The 23151-nt window shown below is 34.2% G+C and overlaps 1 protein-coding gene and 1 pseudogene across 2 annotated transcripts in view; both read right to left on the bottom strand.

The window, feature by feature from the left end:
• The window catches only part of P4HA1 (prolyl 4-hydroxylase subunit alpha 1), a 67768-nt gene that overhangs the window by 13256 nt on the left and 31361 nt on the right, over nt 1-23151 (bottom strand). The window contains exons 6-10 of one of the 2 annotated variants that reach the window (XM_063102440.1): nt 19335-19574; nt 16273-16469; nt 13899-14075; nt 11368-11438; nt 546-645 (exon numbers count right to left, since the gene is read on the bottom strand). In XM_063102440.1, the coding sequence (XP_062958510.1) occupies nt 546-645; nt 11368-11438; nt 13899-14075; nt 16273-16469; nt 19335-19574 (785 nt within the window). Of the gene's footprint in view, nt 1-545; nt 646-10296; nt 10368-11367; nt 11439-13898; nt 14076-16272; nt 16470-19334; nt 19575-23151 lie in introns of both variants that reach the window. The other variant, XM_063102439.1, reaches the window with a different exon arrangement.
• LOC134382402 (enolase-phosphatase E1-like) lies at nt 3349-9553 on the bottom strand (annotated as a pseudogene).

Genomic DNA, 23151 nt, shown 5'->3' with positions numbered 1-23151 from the left:
TTTTTTTTTGGTCTTTTTCGTGACCGGCACTCAGCCAGTGAGTGCACCGGCCATTCCTATATAGGATCCGAACCCGCGGCGGGAGCATCGCCGCGCTGCCAGCGCAGCACGCTACCGAGTGCGCCACGGGCTCGGCCCAGTTTTTTATGTTTTGACAAAGAATTTTAAAGGTCACAGAACAATCATAATTTTATTAAAATCACTTTGTATGGTTTCAACTTCCAGGGCCATTTTTTTACAGTCCCAAACTATCATGCAAATCAAGGACTGCCTGTTCAGTGTCAGGAAATCTCATCTGAAGCATCTCTCTTTTTTTTTTTTTGTGACCGGTAAGGGGATCGTAACCCTTGGCTTGGTGTCGTCCGCACCGCACTCAGCCAGTGAGCGCACCGGCCATCCCTATATAGGATCTGAACCTGTGGCCTCGGCGCTCCCAGTGCCACTGCGCTCCCAGCGCCGCACTCTCCCAAGTGAGCCACAGGGTCGGCCCTGAAGCATCTCTTGAAGAAGTGTAAAAATAACTTAAGGAAAATGTAATTACCTACCTGTAATTCCTCTGCTGTGGAAACATCTAGTCCTGTTAGATCTTGTATTCTCATATTAATTCGAGACACCACAGGGTTTTCATAGCCAGAGAGCCAGGCACTAAGAATAAGAAGAAAGTTGGTTTTACTGATGATGTTCCATGACACGAAGACCAATAGCTGTAATTATAAAAGCCATAATATATGGGACAATAAACATTTATCTAAAGGCATTTAGTTGATTTGTTGTTTGGCATAATTTTTATTAACGAATATTATAATTTTAAAAAGATGTCACATTTTGTAGTTAGAGGTTGGAAAGGAAAAAACTAATCTCATTATAGAATTTCTATGAAAACAGTTGAACTTAAAGAGGCTACTTAAAGCTGTCTACGTTGAGAATTTCTAAAAATTCTAGAAAAATACATACCAAACTGAAAACATTGTTCCTTCCAGGTAAGGTATAGGAACACTGGGATGGAAGTGATAGGGTCTTTAGCTTGATCTACTTAATGCTAATACTTTATAAGAAAAAAATTCATGTATTACTTGCTTAAATAAGTTTTTAAAAGGTACCCAAACACACCCACTAAGATGGCTCTAATTAAAAAATGGACAATAACGTGTGTTGGTGAGGATATGAAAAAAATGAAGCCCTCATACATTGCTGGTGAGAATGTAAAATAGTGTAACCACTTCGGAAAACAGTTTGGCCCTTACTCAAAATGTTAAATATAGAGTTACCATATGACCCAGCAATTCAACTTGTAGGTATATAAGAAATTAAATAGTATGTCCATGCAAAAACTTGTACAGAAAAGTTCACAGCAGCATTATTAACAGTCAAAACATGAAAACAACCAAATGTTCATCAAAACTGATGAACAGATACATAAAACAGAGACCATACAACTTGCCTACATTTCCACCTATCTGTTCCTTCTAGTTCATTCTAGTTCCTATAGAGGAGATTTCTCTCCATTATCTAAGGCTAATCCTCTGCCTTAGATTGGTACTTCCTGCCATCTCAGGAACCATAAAGTAGTGATTAGCCCTTTTCTCTCATATAATCAACTTCTCCCTCTAAATAATTCTTCTTACAGCTTTAACTGGGCTTAAGTCTTTCCCACTAATAAATATTAAAAAATTTTTCCATCTACTCTTTATCTGCTTCCAGCTACCTCTTTCTCCTCCCTCAAGCCAACTTCTTCACAGACTTCTCATCTCTGAGCCCATTCTAATATAGCTTTAGTCCCTTATCCATCAAAATTGCTCTTGCTGATGTCACCCATAACCTTACTGTGCTACTAGATCTAATGACATTTCTAATTGTCATTTCTAATATCTGTTCCTTTGGTGACATTTGACAATACTCATCCTTCTGGAAACTCTCTTCCTCAAACACTCATTCTCCAGGTATTCTTTCAGTGTCTCTGGCTCCTTTGTCTTGGACTCCTTTACAGTCTCCACCATTATATCCTGCCTCCTTCCCAGGACCTCGGCATAATACTTTCTCAAGAACATGTTTCCTCAAGCCCTAAATCTAGTGCACATGCTCTTCTCTACCCAGAATATTCTTTTTCACTTTACAAAATTAAGGCTTTGGATATTATCTTGGTCATCACTTCTTCAGAGAAGCCTTCCTTGACCCCTACCCCTACCAGACTAAGTCAAAGCTTCCCAATATATATATTTTTTAATAAAAGGAAGAAGGAGGAGGCAGAGAAGGAAGAAGTTTTTACTAATCACAACATAAAAGTGACATGACATCTTGTTTGAATTAAACCAGGACAAATAATACTATTATAAAATTTACATTTCTCACATCCATTTCTGAGGAAAACATAACATTTGGGTTCTTTTTGACCATATGGACATATTTCAGTAAAACCACTTTTAAAAACAGTAAACAGCAATCAACATATTTTCTCAAACTGTGTTATGAAAGTTGTCAAAAAGGCAACTATAAAATCTATAATAACTATTAAGATCAGAACTATTTTGTAAAAAAAAAAAAAAAAAACCCTTGTGAAATACTAAATACCACATCTCTATTTTAGCTGTTCACCTTTTTCATTAGTAAGGCAATTGTTTGTTGTGGGTGCAAGGATGTTTTGCAAGTTTCTTCTTAAATAACGTATACTCAATTGCTCAAGACTGAAGTGTTTTCTTTTCTAATTCTGCTCTCTTTTGGAGTACAAGCAAATAATACCCTTGTCTTTTGTATATAGGTAGGGAAATATTGTGACATGCAGCTTTGTAATTTTCTAAGTTTCATTCCCTCACAATCAAACAGGGGCAATTAATTATTAGTAGGAGTAATCCTTTGAAAACTTCCAGTTTTTAAAATAGCAAGGCTTCTGAATAACTTCTCAAAACGAGCTTTCCATTTGGTACACAACCTCATAAACCTAACATATTTCATTTGTATTTTATTATTTTCTTCTGCTGCTACATTTTGCCTTTAATAAGGTTAAGTGTTGAAGTTTCGAACAATTTCTACCTATAATAGATTTTAACAGATTCGTTTCTGTTTCACTGAATTGAGATCTTTTTTCCACTTACATACCTGCAGAAGGTAATCTGAACATACACATATATACACTGCATACATACGTGTATGTATATATATATATATATTTTTTTAAGTAAGTTACTTTTACCGTTAGAATAAAACTAGACTACAGGGAAACGCTGAGGAACAGTGTGGTCTTCCTTAGAAATCATTCTCAAGGTTGAAGAGGTAGGTACAATTCATTGAAGAATACAATGCACCTACAGTCTTATCATCTGTAGTCCCACATTGCCATGTCTCACATCACAGCTAGGCAGCACTAGCCTCTAGAGTAATATCTGTCAGAAACAGATGTTCATTGAACACCCAGTGCTGTCTGTAATCTGTAACTCTCACTCTCCACTGTGTGTCCAATTTTGGTATCAAAGTAATCATCAACAAGCTCAAGAATCTCTCTGTAGAATGCCCAAATAATAGTTTCTGTGCTTCTACGCTCCCTGAGGAATAGATATCCACCTTCGTTCCAGCCTCTCTCCATTTCCTGAATGCTGGAACTACATCTTCAAACAACTCTGCTGTCACGTGCTCAGTTGTGAATGTTGCCTTACACATGTAGCCCTGCAGCTGTTTCAGTACCGCAGTCTTTCAGTCCAGAGACATCTGCCATCACACATTACCTACTACAGCCTGGATCATCAGCACCGCACTCTACCGAGTGAGCCACGGGCCGGCCTTACAGCCTGGATCATCTGTGGTAGGTCATCTGCCCCATTCCCAGGCTGCAGGGATCAGAACAGCCCCATCCTGGTAGGAATCTTCTTCAGCCTGTTTTTTCGAAGGACTGATATACTGCTGGCATTCCTCTTCTTTCCAAGAGGAAAGAAGTATCTTTGCAGATAATCTTAACATTGTCTTTGATGTAAGGAAGTAAGATATTCTTCATTAAAGCAATCGACCTTGTGGTACCTTTGATAATTTGACAGGATCACAGTGACTTTGGTGGGGACCTGCCTGATGCTACTACAGGAATCAGCCTAGTGGCTGGGAGGGTAGAGGGTGGTGGCAGTAATGCCTTCCAGCAATTGAGCCAGCAATTCTACTCCTAGGTATATAGTCAAGAGAAATTTACACGTTCACACAAAAACTTGTACACGATTGCTCATAACAGCATCACTCATAATAGTCAAAAAGTGGAAACAACTCAAATGTCCATCAACTGATGAACATACATATAAAATGGAATATTATTGTGCCACAAAAAGGAATAAAGTATTGATACATGCTTGAATGTGAATGAACCTTGAAAACATAATGCTAACTGAAAGAAACCAGATAAAAAAGGCCACATTTAGATGATTCTGTTTATCTGAAATAACAGCAATAGGTAAATTCATAAAGACAAAGGAAATCAGTGGTTGCCTAGGGTCACGACAGGGGATTGAGTGGTTATAGCTAAGGAGTATGAAGTTTCTTTAGGGGGTGATGAAAATGTTGTGAAATTGATTGTGATGAGGATGCACAATGCTCTGAATACACTAAAAGCCACTGGACTGTATGCTTTAAATGGGTGAATTGGATGGTATGTGAATTATATCTCAATAACGCTGTTTTATAAAAAAGAAATGTTTATTATAAAAACTTGGAACACTATAAAAATGTATGAAGTTCCTTCCCTAGTCCTACTCCGCATAGGTAAACACTATTAACAAATATGTATATATATTCAACATCTTTTTCCCTCTTTATAAACAAATATAGAGAGAAATTCTCAAAAAAAAAAAAAAAAAAAAAAGAGTAATCCACCCACCCTCCAATCTCCCACCTCCACATACACATACACTTTCTTCCCCTGAAAATACTACTGGCATCTTTCTAAGTCAATCCAATATAACACTACCTCATTTTTAAAAATATTGTGGTAAAATATGCATAACATAAAATTAACCCTTTCAACTATTTTTTTTTAATTATGGTAAAATATACATGACATAAAATTTACCATTTTGGCCATTTTTAAGTATATAATTCAGTGGTATCAAGAACATTGACAATGTTGTACAACCACTACCACTATACATTTCTAGAAATTTTTCATCATCCCAAACAGAAATACAATACCCATTAAACAATAATTCCCCATCTCTCCCTCCCCACAACACTTGGTAATTTCTAGGTACCGCCTATAATAAGAATCATATTTGGTATGTCTGGCTTATTTCACTTAGCATAATGTTTTCAAAGTTCATCCAGGTTTCAGAATTTCATTCCTTTTTAAGGCTGAATAATATTCTATTATCTGTACATACACACGTTTATCCATTCATCTGTTGATGGACATTTGGGCTGCTCCTGCCTTTTGGCTATTGTGAATAATGCTGCTATCAACACTGGTGTGCAAATTTGTTTATTCTTCGCTTTCAATTCTTTTGGGTATATACCTAGAAATGGAATTGCTGGGTCATATGGTAATCCTGTGTTTAATTTTTTCAGAAACCACCAAATTGTTTTCTACTACAGTTATACCACTTTACATTCCCATTCCTCACTGCTTTCTAAACTACTGCTTTTCTTTTTAAAATAAAATACCTTTAATTCCAGGAATGACCATGAAAGTCTATCAATAAAGTACTGGTTAAATATGGTTATTTCTAGTTTTTCTGTATTACAAACAATATTGTAAGAAAAATTTCTGTATCTATATCTTTGCACAATTGTGGGAATATCTCTGTAGGATCAATTTCCAGATACAGAATTGCTAAATGACTTTTACATTTTGATATATGTGAAATTGCCCTCTGAAAAAGTTGTAGTGATTTATAACTACCCATTTCATAAAATCCTTGCTAGTATCAATCTTTTTATTCTTTGCCAATCTTAGGGGCAAAAGTATTTTAATAGCTTAAATTTTTTAAAAAAGTTTTAACTTGCACTTGTTGTTATATCATAAAAGATCTCAACGGAAGATTTGCAGCTTAGAGGTTAACGTCAATGATGACTGTAGGTTAAAAAAACCTGTCATCTTAACTGTGGTTCTGTTGCGGTCATTATAGAGGAAAATGAATTCTACTGATGCATGGTATGTTACTTCACTTAATTTGACTTTCATGTGAAAACCTCTCCAAAATATAGTAAGACTCTTCTTAGCTGAAGAGCTACATTCATTTAAAACATTTTATTCATCTAGATCCCATCCTTAACAAACCGTTATTGCTAATTTGTCTTCAGTGACATTATTGTAGACCTATAGGGCAGTCTAACAACTTAGCTCTGACTTTACATTATCGTAACACTGCTAAAAGTTTAGTGGACACAAATATACTGTAATGTACGTTAACTGTCCATTCTTCTAGGATCTGGAAGTCCTGCATTAACTTAACTCATCAGAAGTCAAGGTTTCTTTCTTCTAGTACTTAGTTCTTTAACTGAGTTAGAATTTAAAGTTATAGCATTTAATAGTAAAAATCATTTGAAGATCATTTCTTTTGTACAATTATAATTGAAAATGTCAACTAAGTTATACAGTGTTTTTCCCATAAAACACAATTTAGTTCCATGAGAGAAAAAGAACCTTTTCTTCAAATAACTTTATATGTCTCTTTTTTCCATTAAAAACTAAATAGCACAAAATATCTTCCTTTTGGCCTCAATGACAGGACCTGACTGCTAAGTTGTACATTCAATGAATGTTTCTACACTTTTTCCTTCCTAATGCGTTTCTGCTGTTTTTTTAAAAAAACTTTATTATTCTTTTAACATATGATTTTTAAAAATATCACTGAAATGCTTTATTTGAATAAGGAGCAACATTTTTGCACAGCATGACTGTATTTCTAATAAATGAGTAAGGAAGGCATGCTCAAGTAAATAGATAATACCATTTTGAAGGTTCTGTAGATTGGTACAAAACCTCCAAAGAAAAATGTCAGTAATATAATTTGAACACTATCACTACCTTTTCTAACTCAACACAGATGTGAAAAAATTAGCTAATATAAAACCATTACGTGTTTTTTTGCAAAGGCAAAAGATAATTCAGTGTCCAAAGTACCAATTACAGAGGGCAAAATTTCCAATAACTCTTCTCTAAGTGCTTAATAATTAGCAAGGGCTACCCATCTAAACATAGAATTACCCAGTCCCTTTGCTTCTTGGTGGTATAATTATACAATAACCCTACTGATCTTTCCATTTCAGTTATTTCAGTCTGAGAACTACTGTTCAACTCATCAGAGGGCAGTGTTGTTAAAAGTTATGTCAATTAAAAAAAAGTCTGAAATCATTCAAAACTACTTGTATTTGCTTATATATTATAAAAATATTATATGTTTATACTATATTTGCTCCTTATTAGCATGGGTAAATTAAGTCTTAAGTATCAATATATTATAAATATCATATTTATATCATATATCATATTGTAGGAAATCATTACTTCAGAGTAAAAAAATGAAAACCATTTCCATGAATAACCCACCAGAATCACAGAACCTTTTTGTACCAACCTTAACAGATTATTTGCATACATCATTATTTATATTACTTTAACTGAACTTTATGAGCTCACCTGTCTTTTCAGAGCACATAACTGAATGTTTACTTTTCAGATACTAAAATTCTATTTTTCTGATCTAGCCAAAATTATTAACTTTTCCACTGATAAGCTGTAGTAAATTTTTAAGTTTTTTGTTTATTTGTTTTTAATATTGGAAAAGTCAGAGATGACTTGCCAAAAGTTAACAGTCAGTAATAAACAAAAACTTTTTCGTTTTATATTTTTTAAACAGTAAAGGATTTCTACACATATATTGTGTAAGAATTCAAAGAAATTTCTATTTGCTGAAATACTGGAACAAATTTTTACTTCACAGAATACGATGTAAGCACTTAGAAATTTCTCAAAACACAGATATTTGAAATTCCCTTCTGAACTTTTCAAAATACAGGTATTCCCAGCAAAAGGGATTATAAATTAACTGACAACAGAACACATAAATTGTCTTCCATTTTGCAGTTGAGATGACTTTTTCTTATAATTTATCTTACAATTTATAAAAGAAGCATAAAACATTCATTTATTTCATTTGTAGAAGTCTTCAATATTCAGATTTACAGTGATGGGTAGAAAATGTCTGACATAGTTTTTAAATTCCCAAAATAGTAAAAACTTTTTGTTAAAATATGAAATATACTGGATATTTTAGGGGGCAAGCTCCTCCTTTCAGACTTGTCTCTCAATACATATTTTTATTTTTAAAAGGGTTGCTGAACAATTTTCCTTAAAAGTAAAGATTTAAAGTCACTGTGCTACGAAATTCCTTTTTCACTAGGTTATTTTACACACACACACAAACACACACACACACACACACACACACACACACACACACACACTTTGCCAAGATCGGATGAATGTATTCTGGTGTTACTTAGAGTCTTCTAATGTTTCCAGTGCTAGCGCTAAATGCCTTCTGCTGCCATTTATAACATAAAGTACCTTTATATTTTTGTCTTTCTCAAAAATCCAATAAAGCTGCTTCTCAGAGCTATAACACTAGAATATCTTTAAAATAAGTTTAAGAAAAAAAGTTTGTAGATCACCTTCCAAGAGTAATTTATTTTGACTTGTTGGCAAGAGCCCAGTGACTCTGTGGGCTGGACATTCCTTCAAAAGGTCCATTGTATATACAGAAAATTTCCCCAAAATGTCTTCAAAACACTGAATTCATGAAATTTTATTGTATATCCTTCCTAGAAGCATCCAAATACGGAGAACTTAGATACTTACAAACCTTATGACAGTAAAAATGTTTCAAAGTATGCAATAATCTCTGACAAAATATAACAGCTTAAGTTTTTTTTTTTTTTTAAAGAAGGGATTAATTTTTTTAGACATGAATAAGGTTCTGCAATAGAATGAACATTAGCTTAAGCTTACTTAAAATTAGGGCTTACTTAAAATCATTTGAAGTTGTATGTAAATGATTTACAGCAGTGGGTTTCACAGGAGCTTTCTCAGATCTAGAAGTTTAATGTTCCTTAAATATTTTGAAAAAAAAATACTAGACAGCCACCCCCCCCAAAAAACTCCAAAAACTCATTTCTGCAAATCCTTACCACCTATTACTGTTTCTTAAGGATAATTGTTCCTATCATTAAAATCAAAACAAGATAATGGCCAATTTAATTTTTTTTAATGTCTTTTCATGGGGTTCAGGGCACTCTACCCCAAAATATGGCATCTTGGCATTTGAGGAAACAGCGTTAAGTGGGAAGATTACGACCTTCTCCCACTCATCTCCTCTGAATCAGTACATAAAAGAATTCTCTGACCTTCCTTTGAAATAGATCATAAGACTTTCATTCCAGAGGTACACCCCTATGCTCAGAGGGAAGGAATATTCTTATCCTCCAACATACAGAGACACCAAGAAGTATCGGAACAAACGGCTTGCTAAGTTCCCTCCAGTTTATCACTGGTTGGTCATACCTCCTTTGTCCAATCATACTTCTGCATGACACGTTTCCTGTTTCTTTAGGTCTTCATTTCTGAAGGCTCTTGTGTCATGTAAAACTTACATTAAATAAATCTGTATGCTTTTCTCTTGTTAATATAGGGGTCTCAGTCATAAACTCCTCTTTTCATTTTTATTAGTGCTGAGAAACCTTCACATGGGTATGTATATGGAAAAGGAGTTTTCTTAGAATAATGTTACTCAATTCTGGGAGCTCCTTTCAACTTATATACCTAAGTTACAAAGTGATTTATTTTTAAAACTATTTTAGTATCTATCAGCTAATAATCTAATTAGACTCTCTTTAAACATTGTTAAAAGCAAGGAATTTGAAATTGATTGACTTGCAAAGGCTTTGTTATGTAGTCATTCAAGGCATTTACTTTCTAAATACCTACAACTATTGGGTGACCCAGAGATTTCTAAACCCTTGTTTTCCTACAGAGCTTTGTTCTATGAAGGGTCTTTGGGAATTTCTCTTGCTTCAATACAACACAACTTATCAGTTAGGTTTGGGGAGGCTCACCAGTCATTTTGTAATTTAATTAATTACTTTGGAAAACCTCTATTAACTGCCTCATAACCATGTCTTATTAGTCCATCATGAAAATTCAAGCACAGATATCAAATACTTACGCCTAACAGCCTAGGTCTTAGAAACCATATCATGGGTTTTGTGAAAATTAGATTCTCAATAAAGAAAATGGTCCAACTATAGCTGAAGTTCTCTCCATTACTCCCTTACCTCTTAGATACTCTGTACTGTGCTGTGGTCAATTTTCCAGTCTCAGGGTCATGTACTGTAGCTCGGCTCAGCTACAAAAAAAGAGAAAGGACAAGGACTTACTCCAGTAGCAGGCAATTTGGGCCTTTTGTTCATTTTGTTTTGTTTTGCCAAGCCACAGGTGATTGGAAGGGTTCGGATTGGTCTGATGATAGGTAATGGTTTCAAATCAGCAAAAACATTTAGAAAGGTGGCAATGAGAACAGCCATGTCCAAATCAAGAGAAAATGTGTTGACAGATTTTTGTTGTAGATTTATTGTCCTTTCACTTTTTTTAACAAAAAAATCATTTGAAGTTGTATGTAAATGATTTACAGCAGTGGGTTTCACAGGAGCTTTCTCAGATCTAGAAGTTTAATGTTCCTTAAATATTTTGAAAAAAAAAATACTAGTCTCAAATTCATTACCAAGATAAAACACTTTAAGTATCTCTGGAGAAGTAGAAGGCAACTAAGTTCACAAGTAATTTTTGAAACACTGAACTCAAAAGCTCTTCCCATTTTCAACTTTTGAGTCAGCAGGAGTTTTTAAAACAAAAAATTCCAACAGAGAGAATACAGATTACTCCATAATGACAATGGTATTTTACAAGATGTACGAACAAATGCCAACACAATCGCCACGAAGGATGATGTGAATCACTGCAGCATAAGAATGTGAGAGAACCGCATAAGCAAGGACTACTTCCAGATTAACCAGACTGCTTCTTTTTCTCTGTTTCCCCCTTTGGCAACAAAAGGGAAAAAGAAAATATTTATCAGGCCATTTCCTGCATATTTGATACCTGATCTGAAAAAAGTATATTAACTCTCTAAAAATAACAGACCAATTAAAGACTGAAAACGGAACTTCTAGTTAACGGGAAAGACCTGTGAAACACAAAGCAGTTTATCCATGCGTTATCCTGTTTATATGCAAGGTGGTGACTTGAGCTGGAGACTGAAGTGACCTACTTTCCTTAAATGAATAATTCCTGTAGGATGTACAAAACACTTATTAGAGGGCAAAATATGCAGCACACATATCTCTTACCTTTTGCTAATTCTGTAATGTACCGTCTCCAAGTCTCCTGTTATTGGGTTTGAAATGGTGGCTCGCCTCAGCTGTGAAGCCAACCATCAAAATAGTTGCATTACAAGACAAAAAATGAATCACATTTATCCAACCAGTCAGAATTCTGGGGGTTTTACAAAGGAGGCTGAAAAGAGGAAATAACTCCATACACTTCCAGTCACCTTGTGTTGGGCCTTGAAAGCCAGTTGATTTTTTAAGTTTTTGTATTCTTAAAATATTATTTGTTTTTGTTTTGCATGGGTGGAGAGTACATAAACAAAAGAGATTGGAAATTAAATTTCTTTCAAGAGTTAGAGGATGTGACAGTAAGGAAAAGAAAAATTTCTAAAACTTGAAGTCTAATTTATAGTTATAAGAATGGCTATTTACAGTTAATAACCTAAAACTTTTAATTTATTATTTTTTTCTTTTTTTAGTAATGAAACTGTTTGCAGAGGTTAATGTCATTTATTAAAATTTGTTTTAAAGGTCAATCTTTTCTTCCTTCAAGGTACCCATTCAGTAACATATTCAGTGAAATAATCTTGGACTTGGCATAAAGGCAGATGAAAAGAACTCATAAATGTTAAAAACAGTAAGAAAGAAATGATAGCCAAGATAATAATTTTAAACTTTTTTTTAAAAGTGGAAGGATGATTTTGAAGTTAACAAGAGCATAAAATTTCATTGCCCTTGAATTTATTGATAAAAACAATCCAAACTGAGGAATCTCCTTTGAAGACTGAGGCCTTCAAACCCAGAGATACAAGACTTAATCTCCATGCTAAAATGAATTCTTAATTAATATTTTGCCAAGATATTTTGGTTTACTGAGTTTATTGACTGCAAATAAAGGAATTCAAAAGAGAATGACAGAATATGATGTAATTATAAGTAACATTCTGCTTGGCAGTAGATTTATAAGAATTCCCATGGTTAGCACCCATATATATCAGACCAGTCTTTTGCATTTATAATGTAATCTTTGGTAAAAAACAGAGTACCAATTAGGAAAAATATTAAAACTTAAAAAAAACTAAGTTTATTTCACATTACAGATATTCATGTAATTCAAACCTTTATGATATAGCAAGGGTCAGCAAACTATGGCTCACAGGCCAAATTCAGCCCGCCACCTACTCTTGGAAATAAAATCTTATTGGAATATAGCCAACACTCATTCGTTTACATATTTTCTTTGGCTGCTTTTGCACTATGACAGCAGAGTTGAGTAGTTGTGACAGAGACCATGTGGTCTACAAAGCCTAAAAATGTTTATTATCTTGACCTTTACAGAAAAAAATTTGCTAATAATAAGAGCAAAAATATGCCTAGCATTTACTAACAATGTCTTTATGAAAGTGACAGCAGTTTGTATTTTACTATCAATAAGACCAAATATGTTTCAAGAACAAATTGATGGGAAAAAAGGCAAGAGTATAAAGGGTAGTCTTTCCCAGGTTCTCACAAAAGAAGATTCTATGCTAAACACTAAGTTTATAGGATTGGGTTTATGTTAGATTATTTTTCTTATTAAGACAAATGGTGTGGGTTAAAGTCAGAAAACTATGATATAATCATTTCAAATTAGCATGATACTCGTGCCCAATCTTTGTAGTAATAATGTGCCTAAAAGGGAAGAAAAATACTTCATGTTTTCTTTCAGATAAAAATATTAAAAGAATGAGAAAGTTGGGTTTTTTAATCTCTGAGATAAAAAGACTCCATAATATATAGGAAAGTTTTCAGGAAGACGGTGAAACACAAATTTGTTAAGTGTGAATAAAAATCTCATCTATAATTTTCATAATTCATTGCTTAAAACTCAGTTGCAAAGAACGATATTCAGTGATGTAATATTTACTATGTGGCCCTGTCTGCTGACCCCCATTCTAGAGCACTGCCTAACAAGCCTTCCTAAGGGTCATCTGATGCCCAAGGGAAATATAACTTTGACTTATTATTTACTATTTATTATTAATCAGGACCCAGATTCTGTAAAGTTAGATGTTAATTGTTGAAGATTAAGTTGCAAATGACTTTCTTCTGATGCAAATGCAAAGTAATAGCATCTAGTGGAAAAGATGACCCCAAAGACTGTGGTTTTATTGCTGTTTAGGACACTAACCAGTTTTATGTCTAAGCTAGAGTCTTACTTCAGCATACTTTTTATTTCACAGACTATTTTAAATTCAATCTCTCATATCTTCCTTTGAATCAGCATTATCATTCTGCTGGTTCCCTCAGTAATAATTTGAATAAATCTTTGCATATGCTTACTATTAAAAAAAAAAAAAACTCAGTTGCAGGGTATGATACTTGCATTGATAACAGAGAAAAACTGGCATAAATAGAGCATATAGTTAACAACTCCATTATGTCAAGGCAACAGTATCTAAAACTATCTATGGGGTTATTGCCATATCAATTGTCCTTTCTGTTATCTTACAAAGAAAAAATTGATACATAGATACAATAAATTGAGGAGGAAAAAAGAAAAAATTACTTACCCTTGGTTTTGCTAGATCTTTGACAATTTCAATTTCCGCATCAGAAATAATATCATGGAAGCGAATAATACGAGGCTTGTCCCATTCATCCTCCTGTTTGGCTGGAGCCAGAATAAATTTAGGATTTCGGTTTCCATCATGGTAGCGACAAAAGAGTTTTTTTTGTCTCCGAGGGGTCTAAACATAAAGTTAAGAAAATGATAAATATATCAGAGTAATAATATTTGTAATACCTATTCCTATGTAGATAAGAAGCAATAATCATGCTAGCCTAAAAAGAGCATCTCCGGAAGAATACACAAAAGTAGTAGTACTCTGCAAATATTTTGCATCAAACAGGATTTTTAAAAAAACGATTATTTTCTGGGGAAGAGATGGGAGGCCTTAATTAAGGGAAAAAATAAGGTTTTTCCTTTAACCCTTCTCTCATCAAAATAAAGTTCAGGTGTTATAAGTGTGAGAGAAACAATGAAATGTTTATGGATATATGAAATGAATGCCCAGCTTTGCTCCAAACTTCATGAAGTAACTGGGAAGCTTACGGAAAGAGAAAGTTTCCAGAAGGAAAAAAACAAGCAAAACCAAACCAAATTTTCCTAAAACAAAAACAAATATTTTTATGAGCAAAGGTGAAAATGAGTTGCTCTGAAAAAGAGAAAATAGGATATTAAAAAAAGAGGCCAGTTGTTTTTATGAGGGGATATAAAAATAGAGCAGTCAACAAAACAAATGTTCCCTTCAATCATCTATGTATTACTGAAACAAGTTATTTCATTACTGATTCTTCTCTTGATTAAACAATTATGTCATATATGAAGCAAGAATATGATTAGTTTGTTTTAATTATTAAATAATATACTAAAACAAATGATTCATGTTTATTCTCTATGCACTTTATTTACCTAGGGTCAAATCCAAAGCTTTATATCAAATAAGTCTTCTATACAATGATGAGATGAATTTATTCTGAGCGAAAGGATGCTCCTTCGATCTAAAGCAGAGTTGATATGCATGTGTCACATCAACAAATTGGCAAATTAGCAGACTCCTGTTTTGTACCTATTGTTCTATTTTTGTTCTCTTCCTTTAAGAGTTATTAAGGATAATAAAAAATATCTGATTGCTTTTGGAAATCTGAACACTAGGAATTTGATATTATGGAACTACTGTGAATTTTTTTTAGGTGTGATAATGATATAATCATTATTTTGAGTCCTTATCTTTAAAAGATACATACTAAAATATTTAGAAATAAAATGGAAAAACATGTTTAATGAGTCTGACAAAGTGTTACTATCCTTGTATTTACTCATTAGCTCCCCAAGTAAAAGCAAGCATGTCATCCCAAGAGTCCATGAACCTAGCCATCAAGTGTCAACATAGATATGATGTATTTATTTGTTGTTAGTGGTTAGGCTGCCAGCAGTCATCAATATCAAAATGTAAAGCCCTGCTTGAGTTTTATCAGCAGTAAAGAAAAATTTAAACACTTTCCAAATGCTTATATTTAAAAGTACTTACTCCAAAAATTCACTAACTCCTATGTATGCCCACATTCATTTGAACACTAGTACCATGTGATAGTCTTTTTAAAAAGGTTCCATGACCAATCAATATTGGAAAACAATGTATATCATATCTGTAATTCACATTATCATGAAAAGCCTCTAAGAAATCCTAAGACTAAACAACAACCTGTGTTCAACTGTTTAACAAAGTTTAACAGACTTGGAACTTTTTTGTTTCTGGCCTAATATCTATTAACATCCTGAAGAACTGGCATTCTGAATTATAAATACATAAACATAAATACATAATAAAGGGATATTTATACGTATATTTGGGTCTTTTAAAGAATAAATGTTAAAGTCAAAATTTGTTGAAAATTTCTACATTTTGGGTGTTTCTTAAACAGACTCAAATATTTCATTAAACAATCTTGTCAAGGTTGACTAGAAGCAAAACCACAAGAGATTATTATATAGATGGATCTGTTATGTCTCATAAGATTGCTTAGAATAGTGTGTTATTTCTACTTAAGACTGCTGAAATCTTTTGCATTAAATAAGAAAAACTTCCCCTCAACTTATTTGATATGTAAAATAAACCTCTTTTGATCTATGAGAAGGGAAACATTACCACAAATGCATGTAATGGTATATGATTCACAAGCTTTATTTTAAAGCTATTTTGCTAACTATTGTAGCATATTAAGTGTGACATCTACAGTGAGGTAATGTGGCATCCTGTAATATTTTATGCAGTCATTCTGATTTTTACCACATAGGCTTAAATATACAAGAACTCTGATTCTCTCTAGAACAATGTATAAACATTCTCACACACACACACACAATTGGCTTTGCCACTTTACCATTTTGATACCCTCCCCACGGCACAGCATTTCGTACTTCTGTCTCTCTGGCAGGTAATCCACAGTGGCCCCTTTTTTCTTCGGTGTGGCTTTCTGATCAGATTGGTCATCTGAAGCAGACTTATTGGTATCTTTTTCTTTAGCCATTATATACTCAAAATATTTTAAGTTACCATTAGCTCTCTGATGTTCAGGATCTATTAGAGGAGAAAGTTTATAGTTGTTCAAGTATTAGAATACAGTAATATAAAAACAGGAAATATATCATTTATCTTTCAAACCAAGACGCTTTTGAGAGTGAGAGGAAGCACTAATAAAAATTATACCAAAACAATAGGTATAAATTTATACTGCCCCCAATAAATCAGGACATATAGTCAACCTAAATACAAACAGTTCTGGAGACAGAACAGCCATTTATTTCAAGGTAGCAACTATTGCTTATACTATGAGAACTTACTACTCAGATGAATTAACTATGTTTAATTTGCTGCCTAATGGATTTTAAAATCTTACTCATCCTACTTATTTTAAGCAATGGAAGAGATTTTCCTGTGACTGAAAGGTAATCACCATGGGGAAGACAGAGCATACATAGTTCAAAAACAACTTTTACCACAGATATAAATGCGGAACATAGCCTACTTCTGAGGCTGAGTGGATTTCAGTCCCAAATTTCAAAGTAAGAAGGAAAAGGGAAACTAATGGTATAATTTTCAAATAAGCCACACTCCACTAATTGCCTCTGAATTGCTAGCCATAATTTTTAGCTCCCTTTTAGAGAAAAGAGGACTATACTGCCCATACCGGAGAGAAAAAAAGTCCAAACAACCACATACACACATAAAAATTTAAAAAGTCAGAACAGTATGTAGAGACTTCAATTGTGAAATTAATTGAAATGTTTAGGAAATCTAGCCATATACTGTTAAATATTTTTGTCCTTCAGAAACTGCTTCCAATATGTTATGATACATATACAACATAAGCCTAATTTTCTATTTAAAAAAATAAAGTGTGTGGGAGGCGGAGGGGGGTCTATACTACAAGGAAACAAAAATTTGTGTGTATCTTTGGGTGGCTGGCTTATGGATGACTATTCTAAATCTTTTTCTGTTTTGATAAATTTTCTACAATGAGTACAAAGTACACTTTAAATCAGGAGGAAAATACTGGGGAAAAAAAAAATGTTACTTGAGGGCTGCCCAGTTAGCTCAGATGATTAGAGTGTGGTGTTGCTAACACCAGGTCCAGGGCTCTCATCCCTGTACTGGCTAGCTGCCAAAGAAAAACCAGTTACTTGAATTAGTATCTCAATTTACTGATCCACCCAACTAAGAAATAACAAAATCATGAAAGGTTCATTTTCAGATGATCGATCCTTTTGAGGTGTTTGACTCTTCTAACATATTTTCCTATTCATAAAAATAATTTTTAAAAAAAGTTTTAAAGCTTCACTGTATACCAAAGGTCACCTGAATTTATTTTCATATGAATTCTGGTCTCCATCTCCAGAGATTATGATTTAGTAGGACTGCGGTAGAGATCAAAGAATTTTCACTTCTGACAAGTATGCAAGTAATTTTGATGCACATGGTCCTTGGACCAACACTACATCTCTGTTCAAAGTACTAGTGGTAAAATTTTCATAAGATTTCATTTTTCTAACATTTGAATATGCCGGCCAAATATATTTTCAGTCCATTGATATCAAATGACTTTATTTTTTAATATGAAATACAATAAACCAAAAACACCCTTCAAAGAAAATTGGTTAACATTTAATATGGCAACATTGTAAATAAACATTTTTGACTAAGTTAGCTAGGTTAGGTCCACCTTTGAAATTCCTAAAGAATGCAGAACACACACCCGTCATTGTGGTACTGAGATAGGAGATGCTCAGTTTCTCTGGGTCTGGGTTTTAGGACACTCCTCTGAGTTTCAAGTCATTCCCCAAGGCTTAGGCCTGTCTTCTAGGCCCTTCTCTAGAGGAGAGTTACTGTTGCTCATTGCATCTATTTTCGGCACCGACACAGGGAAATTGAGACCACAAAGGGCAGATTTGTATCACTCCAACAGCTGAGCATGCTCAGTAAAAAGGAGCTAGATAACCCCAACAACTGAACATGCTCAGTGGAGGGGACTTTATCCTTTAATCCTTCCACGAGAGGCACTGGAGGGCACTGAATATTCTAGGTGTTTTCCAGTAGGTATGTTAGAATTTGACCAATGAGCAGGCTCTAAAAAGAGACAAAATGGGCATGTGCAAAACTTTATTACATAACTGAGAGCCACCCCCTTAAATAATCATTAGACAGCATTACTACTATCAGATAGCAAAACTATAAAAGTTGAATCCTGGTAGAAGGCAGGGCTGCTGCTGCTCACTCTCTTTAAGGCCAGCCTGTTGTCCACCTGAGGTGTATATTTCTTTTTTGTATCAAACTTGCCTTTAGAAGCGGATATTCACTCTGGGACCAGCCTGCACTTTGTCTGTAAATGCATATATCTTACTTTTGTATTACACTTGCTGCTGTTGGTTGCCCAATTTCCTGGAGCCACCCACACTTTGCCGGGAGACGTGTGTATACTTTACTTTTGTGTTGAACTTAAGAGGCTGTTGGTTCACTCTCAAGCCAGCCTACACTTCGCACTAAACGTTAAGTGTGCATTTCTTACTTCTATATTAAACTTGGTGCAGACCCTGCTCAGTCTCTGGAGCTAGGTCACACTTTCTCCGTGAAGCCTGTACTTAACCGTTACATTAAATCTGTTTTCACTTTGTACTGTGACTCTGTCCTTGAATTCTTTCCTGCGGCAGAGTCAAGAACCTGCTAGAGAACAGGGTGTGTTGAGGCTGGTTACGGGGCCTTCCCACACCCTCTCCTCCGATATCAGTTCTGTTAGGTGAGCAAATGTCTGATAGATAAGCTCCTGACTTCTAACAAATGAAAAGTACCAAAGGTATATGGATGAATGGATAAATCAGATATGCAGACAGAGAAATAATATATATTCCCCAATACAACTATACCCTTAAATTAGCCCAGAAAACCTACCTAGTTCAAGAAGTTTCTTTGTGAGCATAAGTGCCTTATCCAGGTCTCCCTGCTGGTATACTGCATAACTTAAATAATCTAGAACAGAGACTTTATCTATGGTAGAAACCTCGCCTTCATCCAGCTGCCTTAGGGCCTGTTCCATCCACAGTTCAGTATGATAATAATCTGCTTCTGTATAGGCCACTTTGCCCAACTCAAAGCAGTCCTCGGCTGTTAGAAAAGATTTGTGTTTTACTCCTATGAAAAGAAAATACAGAGAACTTTAGAAATCTTCATTTATAGCCTATACAACCTTCAAAATTCTATCTCACTTTCATTTGAACTTTGCAACAATCCTATGAGGTAGGAAAAGCAAAAATTATCCTAATTTTATAAACAAAGGAACAATCTACAAGATAATGTAGCATAATATGAATCACACAGCTGGTAATAGGGGATGTGGGACCTAGAGAATCCAAGACTTAAATTATCAGCCGTCTTATCAAAATGAAATATCAGTTAAGTTTAAATATGCTATTTTTAACACAGCAGGAATCACCATATGAAATATATCTATCTTACTCCGAACCAAGAATCTGGGCAAAAGATGAATGTACAGAAGAGATTTCAATCTGCCAACTAGTTTGTTTCTTTCTTTAAAACAGCATTAGTGGTTAATTTAAATACCATAAAGTTCACCCATTTAAAGATTACAATAGTTCACAGTATATTTACAGAGTTGTGCAACCATCACCACAATCAAATTTTAGAACATTTTTCTGAAACCAAAAAGAAACCCCGTAACCATTAGCAGTAGCTTCCCATTACCTCCCCTAACTCGCTGAAGCTCTAGACAATCACTAATCTACTTTGTGTCTCCATAGATATGTCTATTCTGGACATTTCATATAAATGGAATCATATAATATGTGGTCTTTTGTAACTGACTACTCTCACTCAAGATAATATTTTCAAGGTACATCCATGTTGGAGAATCATTTTTATTGCCAAATAATAATCCATTATATGGACATGAGGGGTCTTCAAAAAGTTCATGGAAGGACTTGTATTATCTTACAATTCTATTTTTCCACAAACTTTTAAAAATTGAAACATAATTGATTATATATATTTATGGGATATAGTGTGGGGTACAGAATTGACTATCAGTATTTGTGTATTATATGTGATGATCAGGATAATTAAAATATTCATCATTACAAAACATACTCATTCTTTCTGTCCATTAATCGATTTCTCCCTAAGCCCCCTCCCTCCTTTCCCCCCTCTAGTAACCACAGTTCTGTTCTCTCCTTCGGAAAGTTCAACATTTTATTGTGTTTGTTGTTTGTTTCTTTCTTTCTCTCTACTCTCTGTCTCTCCCTCTTTCCCGCCCTCCCTCCCTCCCTATCTCTTTCTTAGCTCCCAATTATGGGTGAGGACATGGGTCATGTGGTATTTCTCTTTGTGTCTGGCTTATTTCACTTAACATAAAATTATGTTAAATCTCCAATCTCATCCATGTTGCTACAAATGGCAGAATTTCGTTCTTTTTTATGGCTGAGTAATATTCCATCATGTATATATGCCACATTTTCTTCATCCAGTCATCTGCTGATGGACATTTACATTGGTTCCATATTTTGGCTACTATAAATAGAGCTGTGATAAATATGAATGCAGGTTTCTCTTCGACATGATGATTTTCATTCCTTTGGGTATATACCCAGTAGTGGGATTGCTGGATCATGAGAAACTTCTGTATTGTTTTCCATAAAGGCTGTACCAACTTGCAGACCCACAAACGATGTAGAAGGATTTCCCTTTTTCTGCATCCTCGCCAGCATTTATTTTCTGTCCTTTTTGATAATACCCAATCTAATTTGGGTGAAATGATATCTCAGTGGTTTTGATTTGCATTTCCCTGATGCTTTCTGATGTTGAGGATTTTTTCATATACCTTTCAACCATTTGTACGTCTTCCTTTCAGAAATATCTACTGAGCTCCTTTGACAGTTTTTTAATCATTTTTTTTACACTGATGTTTCCACAAACTTTTTGAAGTATCCCACATTTTGTTTATCAGTTGATGAACATTTGAGTTGTTACCACTTTCTTGGTTTTCTAACCCTACTATGAACGTTTGTATACAAGTTTTTGTGTGGATATATGTTTTCATGTCTCAAGTATATACCTAGAAGTGGAACTTCTGGGTCCTATGGCAACTCTATGTTTAACATTTTGAGGAAGTGCCAAACTGTTTTCCAAAGTGGCTACACCATTTTACATTCTCACCAGCAATGTATGAAATTCCATTTTCTCCACATCCTCCTCGCCAATATTTGCTATTGTCCTTTTATATTATAGACGTTCTGGTAAGTATGAAGTGGTATTTCATTGTGGTTTTGCTTTGCAGTTCCCTAATGGCTACTGATGTGGAGCACCTTTTCATGTGCTTATTGTCCATTTGTATATCTTTGGGAAAATGTTTATTCACATATTTTGCCCATATAAAAAACTGATTGTCTTTTTATTATTTATATGTTAGAGTTCTTTACATATTCTGGATACCAGTTCCTTGACAGCTATATGATTTTCAAATACTTTTTCCCATTCCATGGGTTGTCTTTTCACTTTCTTGATTGATGGTGTACTCTGAAGCACAAAATTTTAATTTTGATGAAGTCCAATTTTAACGTTTTATCACTTGTGCTTTTGGTGTATGTCAACTGGTTTCTAAAGTGAAAGTTCTATCTTAAGAAGATATTTGACAGTTCGCATGAGATAAACTGTAAATAGAAAACCAAAACCCTTGGGAAAATATGTAGCCTCATTAATCATTAAAGAAATATGAAATTAAAATAATCATGAAGAAAAGTATATTTAAATAATGGCATACATTTATTGAGGTCTTACTATGTGCCAGGCATTTGTCACTTCAAATAAGATTGTTTCCTCAAAACAATCCTATTACAAATAAGGAACTGAGGAAGAGAGGGGTTAATTAAAGTGCCCAAGGTCACATATTTAAGAGCCAGAATTTGAATCTGCTCAATACACCTCCAGAAGTTTGAGCTCCTGATATTATACCAATAAATGGCAAAACTTAATAGTGGGAGGAGGCAGCAATGTAAACTGGTAACTTTGCTTTTAAGAAATTTAGCAACATGAGACAAGAATAATAACTTTATACCCTATGACTTGATACTACTCTTTTTCAGTTTCCTTGAGATTTAATACTGGGGTTGGGGAGAAAACCTCTGGTATAAAAGATTTTTGTAGATGACCCAAATATTATAGCAAAAAATTATAATAAGCTAAAAGTAAGGAAATATATAGGCAGATATGTCAACATAATAGAACGGTATTTTTTATTAACAAAGACAATTTCAAGTGCCATATAGGAAAGCCAGAAAAATCTAGACAGAAGTATGTCAAATGTTAAATTGTTACCTTGGTGGGAGGATTACCATTTAGTTGTTTCTTAAATCTTTATACCTTTTTACCTTTTCAAATATTGTACAATTACCATTATCACTTTTAAAAGAACAAAGAAAAAACAGGAAAAGAACTATAGAAAGAAATAAATGTGAAGCAACAGAGCCAGCCACTCAGGGTTCTGAGATGGGGGCTGTGGGCCTCAGCCCCCCTACAGCAACATCTTAGAATGTGCTTATTAGTCACATGTGTTTCTTTGGGGTGTGTGACTTATCTGCTCATGTCCTTCACCAAATTTTTGCTTAGATTTTTCTAATTCATTTTTTTAAGAGTTCTTTTTGCATTAGGATGTTAATCCTTGAGTGTTGAATTTGCTCCTTATCAACTGACTTTAATT

The sequence above is a fragment of the Cynocephalus volans genome, chromosome 7 (genome assembly GCF_027409185.1).
Source record: "Cynocephalus volans isolate mCynVol1 chromosome 7, mCynVol1.pri, whole genome shotgun sequence".
Lineage (NCBI taxonomy): Eukaryota > Metazoa > Chordata > Mammalia > Dermoptera > Cynocephalidae > Cynocephalus > Cynocephalus volans.
The sequence above is the reverse complement of the archived record's forward strand: the minus strand, read 5'-3'. Positions and strand labels throughout refer to the sequence as shown.